Genomic DNA, 23,484 nt, shown 5'->3' with positions numbered 1-23,484 from the left:
CATTTCTTTGCTTTCCAATTTTTGATTAGTCTGTGCAGCACTAATTATGGAGCAAAAAGGTATTCCTAGTTCTAAGAGATACGGTTGTGAAAGAGTACCATTTGAGCTTAAGTCAGTCATCCAAGCTATTTAGTATCTCTTCAAATAGAAATATGAACTAAGATCAGCCACAACCTCCCATGATGAGATCCAGTTCTATTTATTAAGCTGCCGGCAAATCCTTTTCACGGGGAGCATGAAAATTTTAAAAGCATTATTCAAAATTCTGCTGTTATAATCCAATTTAAAGATATAAAAAGCTTAAGGAAAAATATTAAGGTATAAATAATAAATTAACATCTTTATTTTTAATAAACATTTAAGGCATTATCTTTCTTGAAAAAATGCAAGAGGTAAATAAGGCATGAATAAAGGCTTGAAACCTGAGTACTAATGCCTTTATTAAGTTTCAGCAATATTTCTCTTTAACAGCTGATGTGTTCTACCAAATGTGTATGCACACACACATTTTCCTTCTTTGTGACTCTATTTCCTTCTTGCTTGTACTTGGAAATATCCACTAGTTTGTTCTATTAGAAAATAATTTGGTATCAGAGGAAGTAAAGCTATAAATACAAACAAAGCAAAGAACGTTGTAAAAAATGCTAGGAAGAGATGTGCACAAATACAATAATAGGAAAAAAAAAGATTAAAAGTCTCTTACAGTACAAAAGCACAGCACACATTTCAGAGGGGATTGATCAGAACCAGATGAACCATAAAATTTCACAGATGTGGAACATACATGCATGAAAACATTAAAGGATAATCATGACATTTGCTTAGCATCTGCAACTCTCACTAAACCAAGCAGGAACTCCAGTTTCTTACAACAGATTAGGATTAGCACATGAATCTAACTGCATTGCTTTCATTCAGTACTCTTCCTTTTTTTTTTTTTTCCTGTTCTCATAATATTTGGAATCTTTTCTTAAATCCCTTGCAACTGGAATAAAGTGATTACATCAGAATCTCAGACAGAGAGAAAGATGTTTCTGGCTGTCACAGAAAAATGCTAAACTACTAATTTTTCAGTTTAAAGGCTTAGAAAGCTGGAAGACATCCCTTCTTTCTCTAGAGTCTCATGCTTATTATGTGATAGTGTATCATACAGATACAGAATGCTATGTATTTATATAGGCATATACATTGAGATAGTACTTGAGAAGTGTGGATTGTAGTATTTTGCTTTTTTTTTTTTTTTTTTTTTACAGTGGTGATTCAAGCAGTAATACCGGTATCTTCTCATACCATTTCTATTTAATTTAGCTTGTGCATTCTGTAGATATAAAAATGAAAGCTGCTGCATGGCTTCATCTAAATATGGCAGATGTAGATATCATAGGTCAACATTTCAAGATGTACTCAATTAAGTACTGTCTCATGGGCCAAATGATTAGCCTATGTACTATCTGTGAAGAACTAGGGATGAACATTTTGCAAAGATACTTATGCTGATAATAAATTAACATTTGGAGGAAAACATGTTCATAGAAACATTTTTTTTTTTTTATGTCAGGGGAGCAGCATTAGCAAACACACAAAATTACTGGAATCAGAAGCAAAAATGGCAGCTAGTGTTTCCTCGGGAAATCGTCATATTGAAAGGTAACACAACATTCTTCATCACAACAGCATGATTCCTACCCTCAGCTCACAGTCTTCATTTACAGCCAGGTTACTGGGCTTCAGGTCCTGTACCAGAACAAAGACAGTTTGTCAGATACCATTTTAACCTTTCAAGATATATTCTATGTCTTGGTAACATGTTTGATGCATGGAGGGACACGCTTCATTCACGTTTATTATAGCAATGGATGAACTCACCCGGTGGATGATTCCAGCTGAGTGAATATACTGCAACACAAAAGGGAAAAAAAAGAAGGTAAGGTTTGAAGTCAGAGGTGAAGAAAGACTTAAGCCACTTGATTTATCTTTTTGCTACTGGGACTGATGGTTTTGTACACAGCAAAGATTTATGTCGCACTAAATTTTCAGGGCAAATGGAGATACGCCTAACTTCAAAACCTACTTGCTGTATCTTACCCAGAGATAGATATTTCAAAAAAGGTAGCCATGAACACTAGATTCTATTATAAATAATAACACCCTCGATAATTCTTTTGTCAAAAGTTTCTGACCTGTTTGAAATTTACTTCAGTCTTATCTAGGCATCCATTTTGATCAGCTGAGATCTCAGTGAAGTCAGGGGTCTACAGAGCAGTGGAGCTGACTCCTAGATTACATAAATCCATACATGAACACTGACTGCAGGCGCACCCCTGGACAGGTTAGTGGTTAGAAAAACCACCTAGGACACAGTGTTGCTTCAGATCCACTTCCAGCAGGGTCATGAAGCACAGTTTCAATGTTTAGCGTTTTTGCTATTTTACATAAAATATTAAAATTCAAGGACTGAGGAAATCTTACTTACTCTGTAATTGCCCATAGTTCAATTGTTAGGATCAACAGCCACTTTATCTGTATAATCTTACAAGGATCAGTAAGTGCTCTAAAACATTCTCTTCCATTCTCTAAAGAAGAATTTATCTTTTTCCTAGGAGCAGAGATTACCTGTAAAATGGGTATATCAACTGGAGAAAAACCCCAAGAAAACGAAATGGCATTCTTTTCATTCCAAACCTATGCACTGTTTATAAACAGGGTAGGGACACACTTAAATGCTGTTCACAATAGCTGTGAACAGCAGAGGAAACTAGAACACAGCTTGTAACAGAATTAGCTGTGTGTAGGTTCTGCTGAGACAACAGCTGCTGTAGGTAGCACCAAGCAGCCAGCTCAGCGGTCTGCCAAACTGCTCCATCCCAAGCTAATGCTCCTGATGCTCAGAAGGCTTCTGCCGGGCTCGAAACCTATATGGGTGCTGCTGGACCAGAGAGTCCAGAGCGTACTTGGATATAAGAATACAAGTTGTAATGACCCCAGCTTAGATGTAAACAAGGACTTATCTCTGATCAAATGTTCAGCCACTGAGATGTGAGACTTTCAATTCCAGTAGAGACAAACCACAATCAACCCCTCCCCTTGGAAACAAGCTAGTGCATTTCTGAAATTCAGAATTCACTTTGCAGCACAACTTTTCTTGCTTTTTAGCTCTGATGCAATGTACTCTTACATTCAAAACCGCATGCTGGATAATTAACTCTGGAATCCATCTTCCTAGTTAAGCTGTTAACTTAAGTAAATGTGACAAAGCAATTAAGGGCTCAGCTCTGCAATTCTTATTCACTAAAATCTGCACTTAAATTGACAGAACCCACGTGCATGAATAGCAATTACCCTCTCAAGCATCAGGTGACTTGCTCAAAACCACACAGTAACTACATCTCAGAGCCTTTTATCCCAGCTTGCTTTCAAACATGCAGTTAATTTTCCATGTCAAAAGTATCAAATATTATAAATTTAAGTACTAAAGCAGCAGAATTTTCTTTTCTTTTTGCATATACCTGGACAAGAACTCTCAATGTAGGTCTAAAAAATGTTTATCACCTAGTACTGGGAAGCATTTTTAAAATCTTCTCCTATTTATAGACACTTTTATGTTTAGTGTCTGGAAGATGGTAACATTTTAGTTCTTTAGAAAGACAATTTTGCTACAATTTCTTTGCCAATTGCCTATGTTACTGACTTGTATACATTTTAACAGCTATGATTATACATCTTAACAGCTATGATCAAAGGAAACAATGACTTTACAGGCAAAATAAATCCTATGTGATTGTGTGTAACATTGTACATTGCTAGGACAAACTATTACTTTCAAAAGTTTCCCAACAAACCCAGATAACTTGGCTATCTTTTCACTCATGATGATCTCTACAAAAATCACAGGTGTAGCTTTTCCAACTGTCTCATGTCTTTCATGAATGTGAACTACTTACCATATCATGCTTTATCAATTTCACATTCTTCAGAAAATTTTTCACTACTTTCTCTTGAAAGAGGAAATGTCTAAAACACACTGCTCACATGAGAGACCATAAGACAAGTGAACCTCCTTCAATAGTAGCCTAAATAGACACTGATCTACAGTTAATGTTTAAGGGAAATATTCACATGCATTGTGCATGTCAGCACTTGTAGGCTTGGGGTTTTATTTCTGGTAAGCAAAAAAACAATTTCTGAAACAATTGCTGCTATCTGTGCGCTCTTAACACAAACAGAAGTGTTTTAAGCACTGTCACTGCAATGAACCAGTCATTACTACAACATTTTGGTTGCTGCCTCTAATACCCTTGTATTCAACCAGTACCTTAAGACCTCGAAGTAACTGATAAATGAGAAACTGTATGTGGTCATCTGTTAACTTCTGGCACTTCACAATGTTATTCAGGTCAGCACCCATTAAATTTGTCACAAGATACCTGCGAAAACAAAACAGACCCTATATAAGAAATCAAAAAAAAAAAAACCAAAAACTCATTTAAGATTGGCAGAATGGAAATCCTTGTAAGAGCAGCACATCCAAAGAGTAACTACACACTCCCATGTAGATTCCTTTTCCATTTTCTACTCATACAGGGTTTATGTCCCACCAGTCAGCTATGAGCTCTAATAATGGCATCACAGCTATGAGATTTAATGTCAAGAAAAAGAAAAATCCTTATGGTACATTAAAAGTTTTTAACTGTGTTTTCTCCATGACATGTTACAGCAGTTCAGTGTAGCCTCATGTCTTGAGATTAATAGGAAGTCTCACCCAACACAAAAGTGTGAACTTGGGACATCAAACCTACAGCTTCTGTGAGGCACTGGAATATCTGATGATGGAAATTAACATAGGATTGGTTGAAATAACAGCATTTTGTATAACTTCTTTCCCCACCTTCATTGGAAGTTTTATTTTTTGAGAAATTTTGCAGAAATATTGATTCTGTTCCAAAAAAAAGCATTGGGATAAAAGTATGCATCTACCATTCCCAGTTCTCATTTGTGAAGTTTTGCCCTCTAGACAAAGGAACTTTGGCCAATAATTTTAATGGATTAAAATAATAAAATAATAACAATAATACCACCATCACCAACAACAATTTTTATTTTTATTTTTAAGTTAGTTACTATTTTCTCTTCTAAGCTACTTACCTAGTTGCTTATCCCAGATGCAAACCAAGAGCAACTCAGTATAAATGGTCTGTTTGAGTAACACCGAAATACAACCAGCCCTAGGTTAGTCAGGAATCTAGCCTAAATTTACCTTGCTTTAGTTAGCCAACAGGATACTTTCCTGCATTCCTGAACAATCCCATGTAACTGAAAAAATAATCTACAGCTAACAGATAATTGAACTGAAGAAGTTCTAAGTTTACTGCTATTTATGCAAAACCAACCCATTTATGAGACAGCTATAATGTCATCATTTAAAAAAGTAAGAAAATGAGGCCTGCTCTCCTGCTTTTCCTTTTAGGGAAAAAATGTGAAAAGATTTACAATTAAAGTTCTTCACACAAAGCCAACTTTGGCTTCAAGTCTATTGGAAAAGTATGTTCTTCCTTTTTAAAACTAGAGAGGTACCTAGTTACTAACTAGTCAGAATTATTTTAAAATTTTACTTACACTTCATTAAAATTTTCTATTGATGTTGCAGGTGTAAAAACATCTAGCAATCCTATAACCTGAAAGACAAGAGAATTGACATTTTATTTTTATAAATACATAAAGTGATATATAATTAGTACTGACAGTGCTTAGAATTTTTGACAGGAAGCGTACAAATACACAACACATGTTCATCTTGCAAACAACAGGTGGTTTGTGCAGGTAGAGAGGCAGCTATTTCCATGGCTAATTAAAAGAATGTATTAATTACAAGAAGTAGAACAAGACTTTAGATGGTCAGAGATAAAGACAGCAAAGGTAATGTCTCACTACAAAAAAGTTGGTTTGTATACTCACTATACTTAATATTATGCACAATTTCACAGGTTATCTTGTTCTGTTGTTAATTAACATTTTAGCATCCCTTTTGCATGATACTTTTCTATCCACTGCATTTTATTCAGGCCTCCATTCATCAAGTTACTTTTAAGCAAGTGGATACTCTCATTGAAATAAACTGTCTCATAAACTTAGGCCTAAGTTCTGAATTGTTTGGGGCTTGATGTTCCACTATCTTTCATCTAGCTATTACACTGTCCCTAATTTCAATGAGAGTATCTGTCTTAATTTCTCAGTAGAATCCAAATTCAGCAAAAGCATGTTTGAGGTATTCTTCTTTTCCTGGACTCATGTTTCATTAGCATCCAACAGCAGTGAGCAGAACACTCTATTACTTCAGTTACAGAAGAGTAGGACCACTTGTTTCAGATTTTGTTAGCTGGATATTCAAGATCAAACTGGATCATTTTATAATAAAAAGGCAGCTTTTTACTGAAAGCCTCTACTTTACAGTCAGTGACTTTGCTACAGATGAGATAGCTAGGTCCAGGTATTCTGGGTAGCCAGAAAGAGAGCTGTATATATTTCCTAACAAGACTGTACCTAATTGAAATTCAGCCTATATTACAAACTTGTGTCATAAAAATCAGAAGGAAAAGCACTCACTCTTCACTTACGTTCTCATGCTTCATGTGCTTCAGCAACCTAAGCTCTCGGTAGGTCCTCCTTGCATGAATAAGTGATTGGAAAGGTCTTGAAAGCTTTTTTACTGCCACCTTCTGTCTTGTTTTGGTATCATAAGCTGAACTACAAGAAAAAAAAAGTCTATGTTGAAGGCATGTTCTATTTCAAAGCTCTCCATTAGTTCACTGTAGTTCTCTGGACAAATTTAAACTCTGCAGGGCATTCCTGCTCCTTCCTTTGCCCTCTTTTACCTTCTGCTCATGGACTGCAACTGGGGGAAGCTAGTCAGCAGTAACCATGAGCATTCAAAGACAGTTCCCATCACGTTTCCTCGGGAAATGCCAGTAACAAATGAACAACAGGTACATGCCTTGAACTGCAGCCCACAGATCCTGCTGACATAAAGCACGTGCTTAACTTCATACATATGGAGATGTCCCACGGAAGAGGACACTAAATACAGACGTAAGCATTTGCGGGAAAGGGAAACCCACTGGTGGTTTTTGTGCATTACAAGACATGACAAATACAACACGGCACAGATAAATACAGTCTGCAATGTAGCACAGGAATAGAAACAATCCCTTTATATTTTACTTCATGACACTAAACTGTATGATTACAAAAATATTCAGTTTGCTATTTTCTCTTCAGTTTGCTGCTTTCTCATATTACAGAAAGAATTGCTTTAAATTGTTATTCATTAAATTAAAATTTTGTTCAATTCTAATGCCTAGAAATTCTGTTTAAACTGTAGACAACACTATCTGCAATTGCTAGCAACAGCATTAGCAAGCACAGAACCCTCGCGTATTCATCTTCCAGAACATTTTTGAGTTACAAAACACTGAAAATTAAATAACATGAAAAAATGCACAGTACAGGATGACAATGGTCAATAGGCACACTAGATGCTAGTAGCTCCTCATGGTCAGTGTTTAAAACACTCCTGAGAATTGCAGTAAGATCACCTGTTAGAGACAAAAAGATCTGTCTTGCCTAGAGTGGCTCCCAAACTATTGCACCAAGCCTACAATCAGCTCCAAGGTGGTGGACTCCTACACGTATTTGGTCCACCAGAAAGTCATGAAGAGCCAAGTGCAGCAGAAACTCTTCATTTCCAGTCAGCTAGAGGACAAGGCAGTGTTTCTAACGAGAAGCAAAACCAGATACAAACAACACATGGGTAGCAAGAACAGTGACATCAAAAAGATGATCATGATCCAGCTATCTTAGACTTCACCGAATCTCTCAGAAGGCCAATGCAGAGCACAATCCAGCAGTGTTTTATTCAATAAAAACAGAGTAAGAGGAAGTAGATTTAATCAACAAGTTTCTTGCAGGCACCATGGAAGGAGTGAGTCACTCACGAGATAAATGAAATAGATAAGCAGGTTACTTAGCTAGTTTCTTGCAAGCATCTCAGAAGTGGATCTTCAGGGAAGTTTTAAAGGTGTAGAGAGTTGTGGCTTTGCAGAGCACCTCAGGAAGGGCTTTCCCTGAGCAGAAGAAAGAAAGCATAGGAAGTAGGAGAAGACCCGTATCACCCTGAGGAGAGGTGGAAGGGACGTGATAAGACACTTGTTCTGACAGAAGGGTAGGGACACAGTTATTCAGGATATGAGGACACTGTTACTCAAATGTGTGGAGGAGCTCAAGGAATGGATGGTGCAAGAAGAACTGACAATAAAGACATGATAAATACCACATGAGTGGCCACAAACACAATGTGAAGGTTGCAAATATCAATCTGAAGAAATAAAAGGGAAGCCAATGCTTCGCTGTTAGTATAACAAAGATGAGACAAAATTGTCATGAGTGTAATCCTGGTCAACGAAGCCAATGGAGAGCACCAGAGCCTCAGAAATACATGCTTGCTAGATCCATTCTAACTTCTTCCAGTAAAAAGGAAATGTTTATACAGATAAATAAATAAAATTGCCCAAAACAGCAATCTGTGCTTAACATCTCAACTATTCTGGCAGTTCACAAGCCTTCCCACTCACTGTTGTACCGGTTTGTGAAATACTGTGTACGTTATACAAGGCTAGGAGGAATTAGGCTTTAAATCCCATTATCATGATAAACATCCCTTTCCTCCCAATTCTAAGGTCAAACGTGGGTTTCAGCATTTTAAAAACTGCTGATCTTTAAGACAGATTGCTTTTTACCCTCCGTATGACTCAAGGCTGCAAAGCTTTCAGATGGTATAAACTATTTTCCACTTTCAGTAATTCTTATGACAGCAGCTTTTTAGACCCAGGATGGAAACACATGAGGACCAACAGCAACAAAAACACCCACAACATCAACAACAAAAACACAAAAGCAAACAGAAACTTGAATTTGACCTCCAATGGGAAATGATGAACCGCAGCTGAACAGGCCAGGAGCGGTCTTGGTTTAAACGCGTTCCCTCACAGGCAAGGAACTGTGGCGAGTGATAATCAGAGCTAATGCCTTCAAGCTTTTTCCTCATTTACCATCATCATAATTCAAGTTATTAACTCTGAAGCATTCAAAACAATAGATTTTGCTTTGTTAGGACTCTTTTATTTCTCAGATCCAAGGGCGGCTAGTGTCTGTGACCTCTGCTCGGAGGCAGCAGGCTGCTGCCTTCATTTCTTCCCATCTCTGAGTTTGGACTCAGTCTCTCCCTCTCCCTGTTCTACCATCACAGCTGTGATCTGAGTTGTCCCCTGAGTCCCTCATGACCCCCTGTGTGAGCTGTTAGGCAGCAGGACTAACTGTGTCCCTTTCTGTGCCATTTTCCTCAGATCATGTGGCCTCCAGACCGGCTCCCCGGACAGCAGGCCTCTGGTGCTGGCCATGGCAGCTCTGAGGGCCCAGCTCTGCCTGGTGCCACCAGAAACCCTTCCTTTGGGGCCTGCGGCCAGCTGCTGATGAAAACGAGCCCAAACAGCTCCTTCAAACAAGCCAAAGGCATACTGTTATTAAAAAAAAAAAAAAAAAAAAAAGAGTTGGAGACCCTCACCTTACAATGCACGGCACTCACATTCTTCCCATCTCTGCCTTCAAACTGAGGGCACTTCCCTGTCAGGCTTGGCCTTTGCAGCATCTCCCCAACAACTGCCAGAAACTCACAGCTCCTTTTCCTTTTGCAAGGCATTTTCTACTCTTGTGGGTCCTTGGGAGCTCCTTTGGCAAGCCAGCTGTGTAACAAATGCTTCCACCTGGCCACAAAGCGTCCTCCCAGCGGTTCACCTGCTGCTACCCGAGTTTCTCTCAGGTTACTTATCCTCGGGTGTCCGGCTGCTGATGGTTACATTATCTCATGTAGCTGGACGGCATAATACCACAGAGATAAACTTTGATACTTGCAAAGGGATACTGCCTCGACACTTCATTCATAGAAAACAGTGAAAGTGAGTTTTTAATTGCATATTGTCGGTATTTCTACCACTACCACAGAGCAGCACGCCCTCATGCCTCAGCAGTATGTGGGAACACCACGTTAGACAGAATTCCTATCGCAACACAAAAAGAAACACAATTCAAACTATATTTTATTTTACCAGGAACAGTTTTGTATCAATCTTAGCAATAGCCCTTTTAGACATGATTGCTCTTGACCTAGAACCCCAGGCAGTTACGCCAGGCATTTTTGCTGCCTGTCCTTTCCAAGATCAAGGATATAAACGAGCCGATGTTCTCCCTGCAGGGACGGCATCGTTTTGACAGATTGGAGACTTTTGCTTGATGTAATTTTCAATCAGTGCCTAAATTAGAGATACCTTTCCAGCGTTGTCAGCTCCTGCGTCCAACACTTCTGTTGACGTCCCACTAGATGAAAGAAGAATCTCTATTTATATGCACATTTCTCCTGTTCGTAGGCTTTCAGAGAAAAGTTTGAACAAACAAAGCTTACGCAGCCCAGAAACTCAGAAGGCAAAATGCCCAGGTTTCGTGCTAACCTCATGACTTTGGGCATGGGTTTTAGTAGTTGCTGTTTATAAATATTGACTGTACATACAGTCATTTCCTCAGTGTCCGTGGTCAGTTTATCCCCTGTGGTTGTGGACCGGTAATACTGGACAAACCACTCGTGTGCTGCCCGGTCACATCCTCCAGGGCTTTAGGATTAGGAGCACACTATTCAGCTACAGCTATTTAGCCTTTAGATCAGATTTCTCTCAGCAGCTGGAGGGCTGCTTGTGGGAGCCCAACCTATCGAGCCATGCATGCAGCCAACTCATGTCCCACTTCGTAAACTCCAGTAGGCGATGCAGGAAAGACTGCTCATGGGATCAGCAGGTCCTGTCCCTGACCTCACTAATTTTGGGGCTCTGGGAGGGCTCATTAGCTGGGCACAATACTACACAAGACACCTGGAAAAGGCTCAGCTTGAATGAAGTGTTTGGTCCAGTAAGTTCTCTTCATTCCGGGAGTGAGCTCAGGTCTAGCTGATGCAAGACGAAGGCATGACCCAAGCTGATCACGTGTAGTGCCAGGATGGTGCCCCTGCAGGGAGCTCCCAGCTTCTAACAGCTGATTGTCCGTAACACCCCATCACCCCAGACAACCGTAAGTCTGCAGAGAGTGATTTTATGTTTGCGGGAGCACTGTATCTGTACAAATAACTATTCCAAGAGATTCTTATGCTAAGAGATTATTTTTGGATTAATTAAAAAAAAAATGCAGAGAAGACTAACATTTCTGATTTATTTTATACAATTCAGTGTCCCAGCTCGGGAGGCTGTTACCCCTATGGCACCACAAGTTTGACAACTGGTTGGACACCCTACACAAAACTTGGAGGGAATACAATGCACGAGTGGATCCTTAAATTTGTTCCATGTGATGATGCTACTAGGTCTAGGATACATATGTTTGAGGCTATTGTTTTTACTTCTTTCACTGCAGCACAACACAGGAGTTTCTTTCCTTCACCAGTCAATCCAGGGGCCACACTCCTCCAGTAAGTGAAGACTCCCCATTGCATGTAAGTATAAGGGGAAAAAACAAAAGCAAATGGAATGTAATTCATGCTCAAAACACAGATTCGCATGAGCAGAGCTTTAATTTTGGTAAGAAAGAAGGTAACATCCAGAAAATGAAATGGAAGTACACAGAATATCTGCCACATATTTGGTACAGCCACAACCTTGAGCTCTTATCCACAGACCTAAGCTCCCTTTCACAAACTCTTCGACTCCTTTCATCACAGGAGACATAAACCTCCTTGTGGCCAAATGTCCCCTAGTAACATCCTGATTTCCTAAAAAAAAATGGGTAACAGCAGCAGAAGGGTGTATGTGAGCAAGCTCTGGGGGGAAGGAACAGAAGAGAGGTCAGCATGCAGAGCACATAAGCACTACCACAGACAGTCCTTACTGCACTGTGCATTGGGAAGTAAATTAGGAAAGGGACACACACAGGAATCCCGTCCTGGACATTTTCTATTGCCCAGTTCCTCACAACTGCAGTGAATGACAGCTCTTTTTACAGCTCACACAAATGTCACTTAATTAAAGTCGTCACATGAATAACAAGGCTTTTGGGTTTTGTTTGCAAGGTTTACTTTGTGATCTTTGTCTTCTGGGTCTTCTCCAGGATCTTGCTCATCTGTTTTTTTAAATAAAGCTCTTTTTTTTTTTTTTTTAATGGGTCTACCAATTATTATAGTATGGAGTATCTCCTCAGGTATATATAAATACCTGAATGGAAGGTACAACGGAGACAGAGCCAGGCTCTTTTCAGTGGTGCCCAGGGACAGGACCAGAGGCAATGGGCACAAACTGGCACACAGGAGGCTCCCTCTGACCACCAGGCAGCATTTCTGTGCTGTGTGGGTGGCTGAGCACTGGCACAGGCTGCCCAGGGAGGTGGTGGAGGCTCCTCCTTAGGGATGAAAAGCCGCCTGGATGTGGTGCTGGGCAGCTTGCTCTGGGTGGCCCTGCTTGAATGGGGGTTGGATCAGGGGACATCCAGAGGTCCCTGCCAACCTGTCAGTAGTCTTAAAAAAAGTACACACAGCATCTACCCAGCACCAGAAAATGTACCGTAACAGCTACTGGCAGTGCAGCAAGAGAACAGCAGAACAAGGCCACACAGTAAACTTAAGCTAAGCAGCAAAGTAAATCCAGTAACTGGTGTGTTCGTTTCTTCTTTATAAAGGTTTTGTTACTTCACACAACTTCAAACTGGTGATTTCCACCCCCAAGAGCCAGACTTGTGGTACAGAGTTTATATTTGTTAACGAAACCACACAAATCACAACACGTATGTGCATCGGAAGGAACCCACAGAGAAAAAGGAGACAGTAACAAGACAAAGGGTGGGAGGATGAGTAATGGGCACCTCTGAAACAACGCGCTGATCTCCCATTAGAGAAGAAAACCTTCCTTGATGGTGTCAGGTTATTGCATTGTAAAATTCTATCCTATCACTTGGATATTATTCTAACACACTGCGCTGAGCACTCCCATCAATTGTTTTGGCTTTAGTTCAATCACTGTCAATTATCTCAGATTAATTTACCACCAGATCTAAATATAAAAGCAGGAAATATCTATTATAGATGCGACACAATTGTTCATTAACCAACACAAAAACAAGTGCATACTCTTAGGCAGGCATTGCAATGGTACTAAAAAATAATTGCTCTCCATTTGTTTACAGGCATTGCCAATCTTTTTTTAATGTTATAACACAGTAATAATGATGCTGTATCAGCCCCCGAATCTATGAGCTCTTTTTCATCTTCTGGTCTGTCTCTTGTGTCTCCACAGTGACTTAAATATTCAAATAACTTTAGAGGAGTGCAGTCACACTTTTCTAGGTGAAGTTATCGCCAGTAGAGCTTATAGCAGTGGGAGTGATGCATATAAAATTACCGTTGCGAGAAAAACATACAAAAGGTTGGGGTCAGAAGCTGTCAGCCTCCTCAGCACATGTAGCCAACTCACGGATACTAAAATAATCGTGTATTTTAGATAGCCTGTAAGCCCAGTGCCGGTATTTAAGCAAGAAAATCAGTCAACTGCCACAAAGCCAGATTAATGCTAATGACGACTGTATTCTGTTCGGCATTTCATTAGGGAAGGCTGCCACGTAGTTACAAATTACGGGCTCAGAACCTACAGCTAGAGATGTTAGCAGGTAATGTGGATATAAGGTTTAATATGAGAAACATTAATGCTTTCAAATATATTACATAAATCTAAACAGACTAAATCTGACTTGCATTCTTGTCCTTCTTTCTCCTATTCCTCCCCCACTTCTCCTTCGCATTTCCTGTTTTCTCTCCCTACGCTGGCCAAAATATTAAACGTTAGCACTTTGTTCTCAGGTCACGTAGGGGCTTTGCAGCGCCCTGCCTCCCCCGAGCCTATACCCAGAAGTAGGACACGGGCTTTTAGGTACCGACTAGCTCAGGGCTCTGAAACTGCAAACAGCTCTTCGGGAAGCTTTGTGGAAGCGACCAGGCTCTGAGACTCTGGAAAGGGCTTGTGCACCCTGGGCAACTGCAGCCACCATCAGCTGTGATGGCTGGAGGGGAAAGCAGTAAGACATGCTGCTGCTATACCATGCGGCCAGGAAGGTGCACGTTACAACAAGTTATGCTGAAGTAGAGACGGGAGAGACCCTCCTCAGAGAATTTTTTATTTTATTATGACCACACAGAAGGCTGTAATTCCCTATTTCTTGCTTTCTGCCACAACTGGCATGTCTTGTGGCCCTCATCAATTTTCCACCTCATGCCTCCCCGCCCTCTCAAGAAGGTCTCACTAATTTCTCCCGAATTAAAACCAGCAAAACACAAAGTGATCTTCCCCACTTCTTGAGCTTGTGTTTTTTTCACCCTCCCTGCAGCTCCTTCCACCACACTCCTCACACACATATGGGTGTTTCTCATCTGCTCTCCAAGTACTCCATGGGCTTAGTGACGGCGCCCTACCAACAGATCTCAGCCCCGGTTATTCTCAGCCCTCCTTATCCTTCCCCACAAACACTTCCTTTCTGATTCAATATCTTTCACTAAAAGCACTCTTAGACACTTTTTAAACACAAACCTCGATTCCACTGATTACCACCCCTCTTCCCTTTCCTTTCCAAAGTCAGTCGCTACGCTGTTTGAACAACTGGAAAACACGCAGAGTAAAACGGGATGGGAGGAGTCCCCTGCGGGCTGCACTCCATCCCGGTGCTCCAGCAAAGCCACCTTCACCCGGCTCTCCAGTGCTGCCTCCCCGGCCAATGCTCAGAAACTCTCTCCTGTCTTTTTTCTTCCTTCCTTCCTTCCTTTCTTCCTTCCTTCCTTCCTTCCTTCCTTCCCTTCTTCCTTTCTTTCATGAAACTTCTTGAATTCTTGACATCCCTTGGTTTTGTAGCTGCAAACCCCACAGTGTCTTCATTCCCAACAGCTATTTCGTCATCTTCCTCTGACAGTCTTTCATACTCTGCAACATTTTTTTTGCTTAACTTCTCTTCATCCATTCATTCTAGCAATCCTGTTGCAAAGATCCTTCCCCTAACCTGTAACATCGACCATGTCACTCTTTTTATTTATTCCCCGCTTATTTATTGAGCCCACTGAAGTCAACTGGCTCTACACGTGCCTGGGATCCTGCCTTTAGCTTGTAAAGATCTACACGGTCTTCCAGCTGTATTTACATGCAGGAGCTGTGTGTTATCACCACTCCAAAAGCTTATCTTAGCATGTACTATTTAAACAAGCCTGGAATGTTGCAGTGACACACATCGTAATTCCAGTAAGGTGATCTTAGAGTTGAAATCTTACACTTAGTATCCCTAAGGTGAAGTAAAAGGTCCCTTTAAAAATGTTATCATACGAAAGTCACCAAGTGCAATCTTGGATGGGGGAATTTTTTGCTTTGTTAGTCAAAGACAATTTATATCAATTTATATCAGGTTTTTAAAAAACTCACACACTACTCAGTTGGCTCAGCATCAAGGACAACCTTGGTAATCTCCCGTCCCAGTCTTGCACACTACTGCCCTACATACATCACGAGTGACAATCCAGCCAGAAACCACAGCACTGTGTGGATGGGGGAAAGAAAGGGCTGAACTTCAGGATTGAAGTCTTCTGCTTTTATTTTTCCACTCGCACTTCCTCAAAGCAAAATAGAAGCCTAAGCCACCTCCCATTTTTTACACAAGATAAGCCAGGACAAAAACTGAATGGCCCTTAAGCACGCTCTTACGGTTAGCGGGATGAAGGGACCGGCCCGTGTAAGTGCTACACTGTGCAAATGGCTTAGGGCAGGCTCTGCCTACCCGCTTCCCGAACTGAGGCCTGTGTCATTACCCTCTGACTTAGCAGGCTGCTTTTTAAAATGTATTATGCAACCTGAGTTTGTGCTAGGCATTGCACAGGCTTAAAAGTAAAGGAGAGTGACTGCCCGAGGAAAGGCAAGAGGTACGGAAAAATCAGCACAGAGAAAGCACAACTGATACCTTCTGAGGAAACAGCACATAAGTTTCTGCTCGGGAAGAAGTCCTTGACTCACTTCTGTTAATCTTGCAAGGTCTTTTCTTTCCAGGGAAGGCAGGAAACAGAGCTTTCAATATGCTAATGGGAAATCACCCGTTGGAGAGATCAGAGAGAGCGTGCTGCAGAAGGCTGTCTGTACCTCCCAGGCAAAGGTAGGATTAAGTAGGTTGGAAGACAGTTTACAAAAGCTGGCATGAAAAGAAGAGTACAGGCTTTAAAAAAACACAACAGCAAAGCAAAGAGCTATCCATGTTACATCATTTGGGGTATAATAAAAAGCTTTACAATAGAAGAGATGAAGGAGCTGTTTGTTTCTCAGACAGGTGGCAACACCAAGTCCCAGAGGGAAAGGTGGACAGGTGCCAGAGAACATGGGATCCAGAAAGGAGACACAGCTGAGAGGCAACGATGCTGCAGGCTGGGGATCTTGCTTATGAGCAGTACCACCAGAGCAGTCGATAAGACTTGAACACAATCAGAAATATTACTTAAAAGATGGAGTCACGAGAGACAAGAGTTTAAGATACAGCTTGACCTCTGTCTCTTTTCTCTAGAACTGCAACAAAATGACTGTAGATGAAAATTACCTTCTGAAAGTTTGAATGTTTTCCATCTAAATGGCTATCAGCTTAAATGCTGCACATAAACCCAAAAACCTTTTAAAAACTCACAATTAGCAGGGATAGGGTATGGTCTATAAAAGTCAACCAGATCTCTGATTTCAGTGAGAGAGAAATCCAACTCTGAGGGTGGACATTGTGCAAGGAAACTTTAAGAATTTAACAGCCTGGGTTCAAGGAAGAATCATTTTCAAATATATATACATAAATCTACCTGGTAAACAAAGTGATAGCACAAAAAGAAGATGACTCCAAAAGAAACAGTTGTGCAGGTAGATTTGATACATGCCAAAATACAAACAACTTCTGAAAAAAGAAAAATTGACAAAAATGTACTGTTGAAGACTGCATTGGTCACCTTAAATGTCATTAAACGACCACACACATCCCATGCATTCACAGGGCTTTAATTCTTCCCTTAAATTAAAAACATAATTAGATCTGAGAGCAGCCAATGGGAAGACATCCGCCAGCTACGATACACGAATAATGCAAAGGGTACTGCAGGAGTGCAGAACTCGAGGGAAAGAGCTCACAGTTCTCTTGCTGGTTCACGTGGATGCTGAAGTGCAACCCCCTTCAGCAGCGCGGCTGTGATCTTTCCAGGATTTCCAAGAAGGACTTTTCTGTATGATGTGGCTTTAGAAGTGAGAAAAGCAGTAAAGCTCCTGGTACCAAGGCAGATATTTTATACATATCTGCATCTAAATAAAAAAGAAGAAAAGCATACTGGGAAGCACTGTGCTAGATATCAACATTGGCATTTAGAAACCAATTCACTTTTGGAGAGGTATGTAAAAATCAATCTGAATGCAAACTGTATGAGACTTACGAAACATCAATAAATTGGGCCAAAATGTGGCCTCCTGACACAAACTCTTCTATAGATTCTGAGCTGCAAACAAAGAAAAGGGCAATCAGAAGTTAACGTAAATGCAAATATTTGCCTTATACTTCTTATTACTAAGTATCACTTGAGTTGCACAAGTGTATCCGATGTTGCTGACAATTTACTGTAAAAAAGGAAAGGGTAAGACTACAGAAGAGGTTCCCTGAGGTAAAAAAAAAAAAAAAAAAAAAAAAGATTTGTTACAACAACTTTGTTCCTGTTTTAAAGCCAGTGTTTGGAGCTCAGGACTTTGGCTTCTAGTCAGCAGAGCACTTAAGAATTTGTTTAATTCCAGTCGTTTCTGTAAGACTTAAACATGTTTTTAGACATTTTACTGAATAGGAGTACAATTATTCACAAAAGCAATATAGAATATTACTCAAGGGAACAATTGTGTCTCGTGGGTCTCCTGAGTAAAGCATGTGCCTATAGAGGGAAAAAAATCAATTTCAATAGAGACTAAAAATAGATGGCTTTTCTGAGACGTGAACCTTTTCCTCACATTCACGATCTGTTTGGGTTTATAGTTCATCGATGTTAACAAGGCTATTAATGTAGAGCAATATTTTATTACTCTATTTAGTTCCTAAACATATATTTTAGAATAAAGCTTTCCTATAGCATCTTCCAGGCTTCATTTTACATGCCAGTTCTAGGCTTCTCCATTGACAAAATACTGGGATTTGTTTCACAGACAGCAAAGAAGGAGGTACAATAAATTAACACTAACAGTGTTTAAAACAAAACAAAACACAAAAACAACAACAAAACGCCAGCTGTGCTGCAAGTGAACCACCACATGTTTTCATTTCCTTCACAATTTCTCAAAAGTCCTGACATCTCATTACAAAATTCAGCAGAGTAGGTCTTCCCCTTAAGACTAGGGAAGTGTAAACAGGAAAAATAATCAGAAATGCAGGTTTCGTTGGAATATGACAGCAGTTTTTTCTCATACTATATAACCAGCTCCTTCTTTGTAAAATCACAGAGAAAGAAAACTAAGACTTTGTCTTCTAAATAAACTATGTCCTTGTGAAACTATTCACAACAATCAGATAGACACAGGACTCTACCCTTAACTACAGTGAGAGGTATCAATATTTACACAGTGTTTGCCTAGATTTCCCTGGTGCAAACACAGAACTAGAATAATAAAGAAGAGAAGAATTAAAAGATAATCCTCACTAGTCCTGAGTGTTTATGTTGGTTGGCGGAGGGCTTTTAAATACATATTCCTATTTTACGTGTAACTGAGGCACTTCACGGAGCTAGAGAAGGAAGCAGTAAACAAGAAACTCCACAAATGTTCTCTGGTATCTGGCTGTGAAGAGGAAAAAGTGAGTGAGACTACTCACAAGTTTAGTCAACGGCAAACAGTTAAGTTCTAAAGAAACCTTTTTTGTACAGTACGTTTGCTTAAAGGCCCGCTATAGATTGTTTTTACATACTTCGACTTAGCTTATAAAAGTTTCTTTTACAGAAACTCCTTAAACATTACTTTTATTTCCAAACATTGATTCAAAACTTTTACAAGCAAAGCGTGCATCACCCATGAAAGCGAGAGCCTGATCTGCACCGGGAGCTCCCCAGACTGCAAACTCGCTATAGGAATTCAGTAAAAAAACGGAAACGGCTGTATGATAAGGAGATGTGATAAACCCTTATGCAACAATAAGACTCCAAAGTCCTTGGGGCCTCCTTCTGTCCTAATTTGCAGCTCCCCAGCAAAACCCCTCTGTCCCCCAGCGGTCTGCAGCCCGCCTCGCCTGAGGGGGGTCCCCAAGGGGGGATGAGCCACCCCGCTTGTTCCTGAGGGGAAAACTCGTCCCGATTCTTTGTTCAGTGCTGCTGCCATCGCCTCGTTTGCCAGGAAAAGCGGAGCTCTGGGACACACGTGCAGATGTAGGGCGTGTGGGGCGAGCAGCGGGGCTGAGGGGGCCGGCAACAGGCAGCCCTACAGCCCGCCCCCGAACCCTACAAGCGGGCACCGCGGCCGGGTGAGGGGACAAGTGCCGGGATCCCACGGGGGGCACCATGACTGTGCAACATTTTCAGCTGCTGGGGCAGCTCCCCCCCAGCCCAGCGGGCCGCCAGGGGGGCCCCCAACTTTTCCCTGCGGAAGGCTGAGGGGCTGCCCGGTTGCCCGGGTTACGGCGAGGCAGGGCCGGCGGCCCCGCGCTGCCGTGAGGGACGCAGGGCGGGCGGGCGGCGTGCTGAAGGGAGAGCGCCCGCCGCCGCTCCCCGCTGCCACCGGGGACCCCCCCCCTCTCCCCGGCTCCCAGCCCCGCTCCCCACCCCGGGCGAGCCGCCCCGAGCCCCTCTCGGCTGCTCGCAGGTCGGCGGCCAGGCCCGGCATTGTGTGCCCGGCGCCGGGCGGGCGGAGCGGGGCCCCCCCGGGCAGCACCTGCCGGCTGCCGGCTCCTCTCCCGCCGGCCCGCACCTACCACACGGAGCCGTAGGCGCCGGAGCCCACCGGGGTGAGGTTCTGGTAGCGCTGCGGCACCTCCCACACCGTCTTGTTGAGCTCCTGCCGGTAGAAGCCGCCGCGCTCGGACATTTTGGCCGGAGCCGCCGCCGGCAGCGGCAGCAGCAGCAGCGGCAGCAGCGGCAGCCGCCCCTCAGCCGGGGCGGGGAGCGAGGCGGGACCGGGAGGGGAAGGGGAGGGGAAGGCGGAGGGCCAGCGGTGGCGGAGCCGCCAGCACACCTCTCGGCCACCCCCTCGCCCCGCGGAGCATCGCTAGGGTTGGAAAAGCCCCCCGAGATCAGCTGGGCCAGCCGTCACCCTGACACCAGTGTCACCGCTGAACCACGTCCCCAAGCACCAGGTCCAACCTCGCCTTGAACACCCCCAGGGCCAGTGACCCCACCACCTCCCTGGGCAACCTGTCCCAGTGCCTGACTGCTCTTTCTGAGAGGAAATGTCTCCTCATGTCCAACCTGAACCTCCCCGGCACAACTTGAGGCCATTCCCTCTAGTCCTACCGCTAGTTACCTGTGAGAAGAGGCCGACCCCAGCTCCCCACACCTTCCTTTCAGGTACCTGTAGAGAGCAATAAGGTCTGCCCTGAGCCTTCTCCTGACTAAACAACCCCAATTCCCTCAGTCTCTCCTCACAGGACTTGTGTTCCAGGCCCTTCACCAAAGTCTCAAGCCCTCAAGATAAAGATGGGAAAAATCTTGAAAATGTCACACCATCTAAATTAAAATGTTCTCCTATTTGTTTATTTGTTGGTGGTTCTTTTGTTGTTGTTTGTTTTCAAAATACACCAATCCAGTATCTCAGTGACTTGTGGAATCAGCAGTGCTACCACTATATTTGCCTGTGGGATCAGCAGCGTTACCCCTGTATTTGCCTGTGTATAATTTCCTTTCGTAACTTCTTACACTCCCTTGAGCACCTCTAAATAACTTGTATGTGGCCTGCTTGCATAGATTCCCTGTATGGAGATTATTCTGCATCTGCCTTTGAAGCAGCAGGGAACGTAGATCCTGTCTTTTCAAAAGCTTCATATAAGGCCACTTATGCTTCTATACCAAAAATTGCAGTTCATTTCAACAAAGGAGTGCTCAGCCTTATGGTAGGACATCACTGTGAGTATACAGAACATGTACACTTGAATAATTCCAAGCATAATGAGCCAGAAGGCAAGCTTTATGGATGCTCCAAGCACTGTATAGTTCAAGTTCAGCTCTGAAATCCCAGACCTTGTTGCATGGCAGGACTGCCATACCAGGACTACCTGAATGAACAGCACTATCAACTCTAGCATTTGCTCATTGCATTTCAGGTTAAAAAAAAACAACACATGAACGACATGAGTACAGTCATTTGGAACCATCCACACAAGGAGAACTAAGTAATCCTAAAGCCACAACCTAATTTTTTGTTTCTACCCTGTTCTAGTGCAACAAACACCTCTGATCCTCTAGAATCTGCTCCTTGGTCACAATTCAATTTCTGTGCTGTTAATTTCTGGGCATAGTACACGAAGTAAGTGGCAAGTGTGAAAAATCTAATAACTCGTTTATGTATCTTGTTTTTCCCAGAACTACCATATTGAATTTTAAAGTTAGAATATCAGTACAGTCACTCTATACGAAGCCAAGAAGAAGTATTTCCTCCCTACCCTCCTAAAGTAAGATGGCCAAAATGTTTTACAGTGCCAAAAATGAAGCAAATAATCCTACCTGCTGATTTACTGTACTTAGCCTCTTGCAGTGTTTTAGCCTCTGACCTTCACCCACAAGCCAAGTGTTAGATTGTTTCTTGCTAACTGCAGCAATGATTTTTGGAAGTTAAATCTATCCGTATCTGCCCAAGCTTCTAATCATGCAATTCCCACAGGAGTTATTTTTTTGTCATTGATATTTACCGTCTCTCTCAATTTCCTGTCTTCTGTGAGCTTCTGTCAGATATTTGTGTTACAATCATTACTGTGAGACTGTGTTTGATTACTGTGTTTTATTGGATACTATGTATACAATGTTCTTCTCCATGTAATGAGGGAGATATTAAAAAGCATGCTTACAAAATGAATCCCCGTTATACCCCAGTAACCACCTGTTTACCCTCCTGCATTAATTATACTGACATTTCTGTTCAGTAGGATTAGTTTCTTTTAACTAAGATTTTGTGAAAGATCATGAGCTAAAATCCTTATATGATTAGTCTGAAGGGAATAAAATTAAGCCGCAGAAACCCAGGGACTGTGGAGGACAACACATTAGAGTTGTTTCAGGGCTAGATAGGTTACACGTCTCCCAACACCTCCTGTAAAGCAAGCCCTATCCAGCTGCTCCTCCTTTTCTGCTGTGGGAGGAACAGCTCCTCCATCCTTGCTGACTCAGCTAAGGCGGCAGGATGAAAAGCAAGAAGCTGCTTTCTCAGTGAGCCATCTTCTTTTCTGCTAGATCCTGTTTTACAGGCTGGCCAGTTGTTTACATGTACAACAGAGAGAAGAGTGTGAGCACACTCTGAAGAGGTGTGAAGGAATAAGGAAGTAATAAGGTCACGGCTTCCTCTGTATATACTTGCCTTCTTAGGAACTTTCATTTCCAGTACATGAAAGAAGGCCACATTAAGCTGCACCTAAAGCCACTTCAGGGCTGACCATGGGCCAGGGGAAGCCATAAAACTGATAGTGGACACTGTGTTGGTAAGTGCCCCTTCCTGCCTGCACTGCCTGATGCATAACTCTTCATTGATGCTAATAATAAAACATGGAAACTCAAAGGAAGAGAGAGCCACATAAATACCAAAAACATGTCATTTTCTGGTTGGAAACAGATTCATGGTATTGTAAAACCAGGACTGATTTAAAACAGGCTGTGGAAAACATCGGATGTCAGCACAACAGAGTTCTGACTCTTCTCAATGTAATTGTTGTAAACTGGGGGATGCTTTAACCAAAGATTTACAAAATATCAGTGAAGTTTTAGGATGAACCACCTTGGTTCTGCTGCTAGATCTGCTACAGAGATAATTGTGAACTGGAGATGCCCATGAATAGATTTCACCATAACCACCTCAGATGAATAACAGGAAAAGAAAACTGAGAATACCATGAAGATGTTTTCTATCCTGCTGTCTTTTGAAGATGTTGTAAGGAATATTTGACATGTTTATAAAAGAAAAATTGATCTTGGCATGTTATATACATTATTGAGAACAATAAAACATTGTGGTAATTAGCTATAGTGCTGGTTTTATTTTCAGGTTATTGTGAATTTCTGAGACCATGTCTATGAATATGTAATTATTACATAGGAAAGCTGTCACTGTTTGTAACGACTTAAAAGACGAAGTACAGGCAACAGGAAAGGCTTAATGGAGCCCTCAGTAAATAGCAAGTCAATCATTAGCTGGTCTTAATACA

General features: G+C 41.9%; 1 protein-coding gene across 1 annotated transcript in view; it reads right to left on the bottom strand.

Annotated features, from left to right (window-relative positions):
* Window positions 1-20,236, bottom strand: part of MAPK11 (mitogen-activated protein kinase 11) — a 32,318-nt gene extending 12,082 nt beyond the window's left edge. Inside the window, exons 1-6 of the mRNA XM_082781103.1 lie at window positions 20,053-20,236; window positions 6,612-6,741; window positions 5,614-5,672; window positions 4,313-4,424; window positions 1,867-1,896; window positions 1,687-1,734 (exon numbers count right to left, since the gene is read on the bottom strand). Of these exons, the coding sequence (XP_082637229.1) occupies window positions 1,687-1,734; window positions 1,867-1,896; window positions 4,313-4,424; window positions 5,614-5,672; window positions 6,612-6,741; window positions 20,053-20,165 (492 nt within the window). The 5' untranslated portion in view covers window positions 20,166-20,236. The remainder of the gene's footprint in view (window positions 1-1,686; window positions 1,735-1,866; window positions 1,897-4,312; window positions 4,425-5,613; window positions 5,673-6,611; window positions 6,742-20,052) is intronic.
* Between the last annotated feature and the right edge of the window lie 3,248 nt (window positions 20,237-23,484).

Source organism: Aythya marila (genome assembly GCF_965140915.1).
Source record: "Aythya marila genome assembly, chromosome: 1".
NCBI classification, from domain to species: domain Eukaryota; kingdom Metazoa; phylum Chordata; class Aves; order Anseriformes; family Anatidae; genus Aythya; species Aythya marila.
This window is presented reverse-complemented; position numbering and strand designations above follow the sequence as displayed.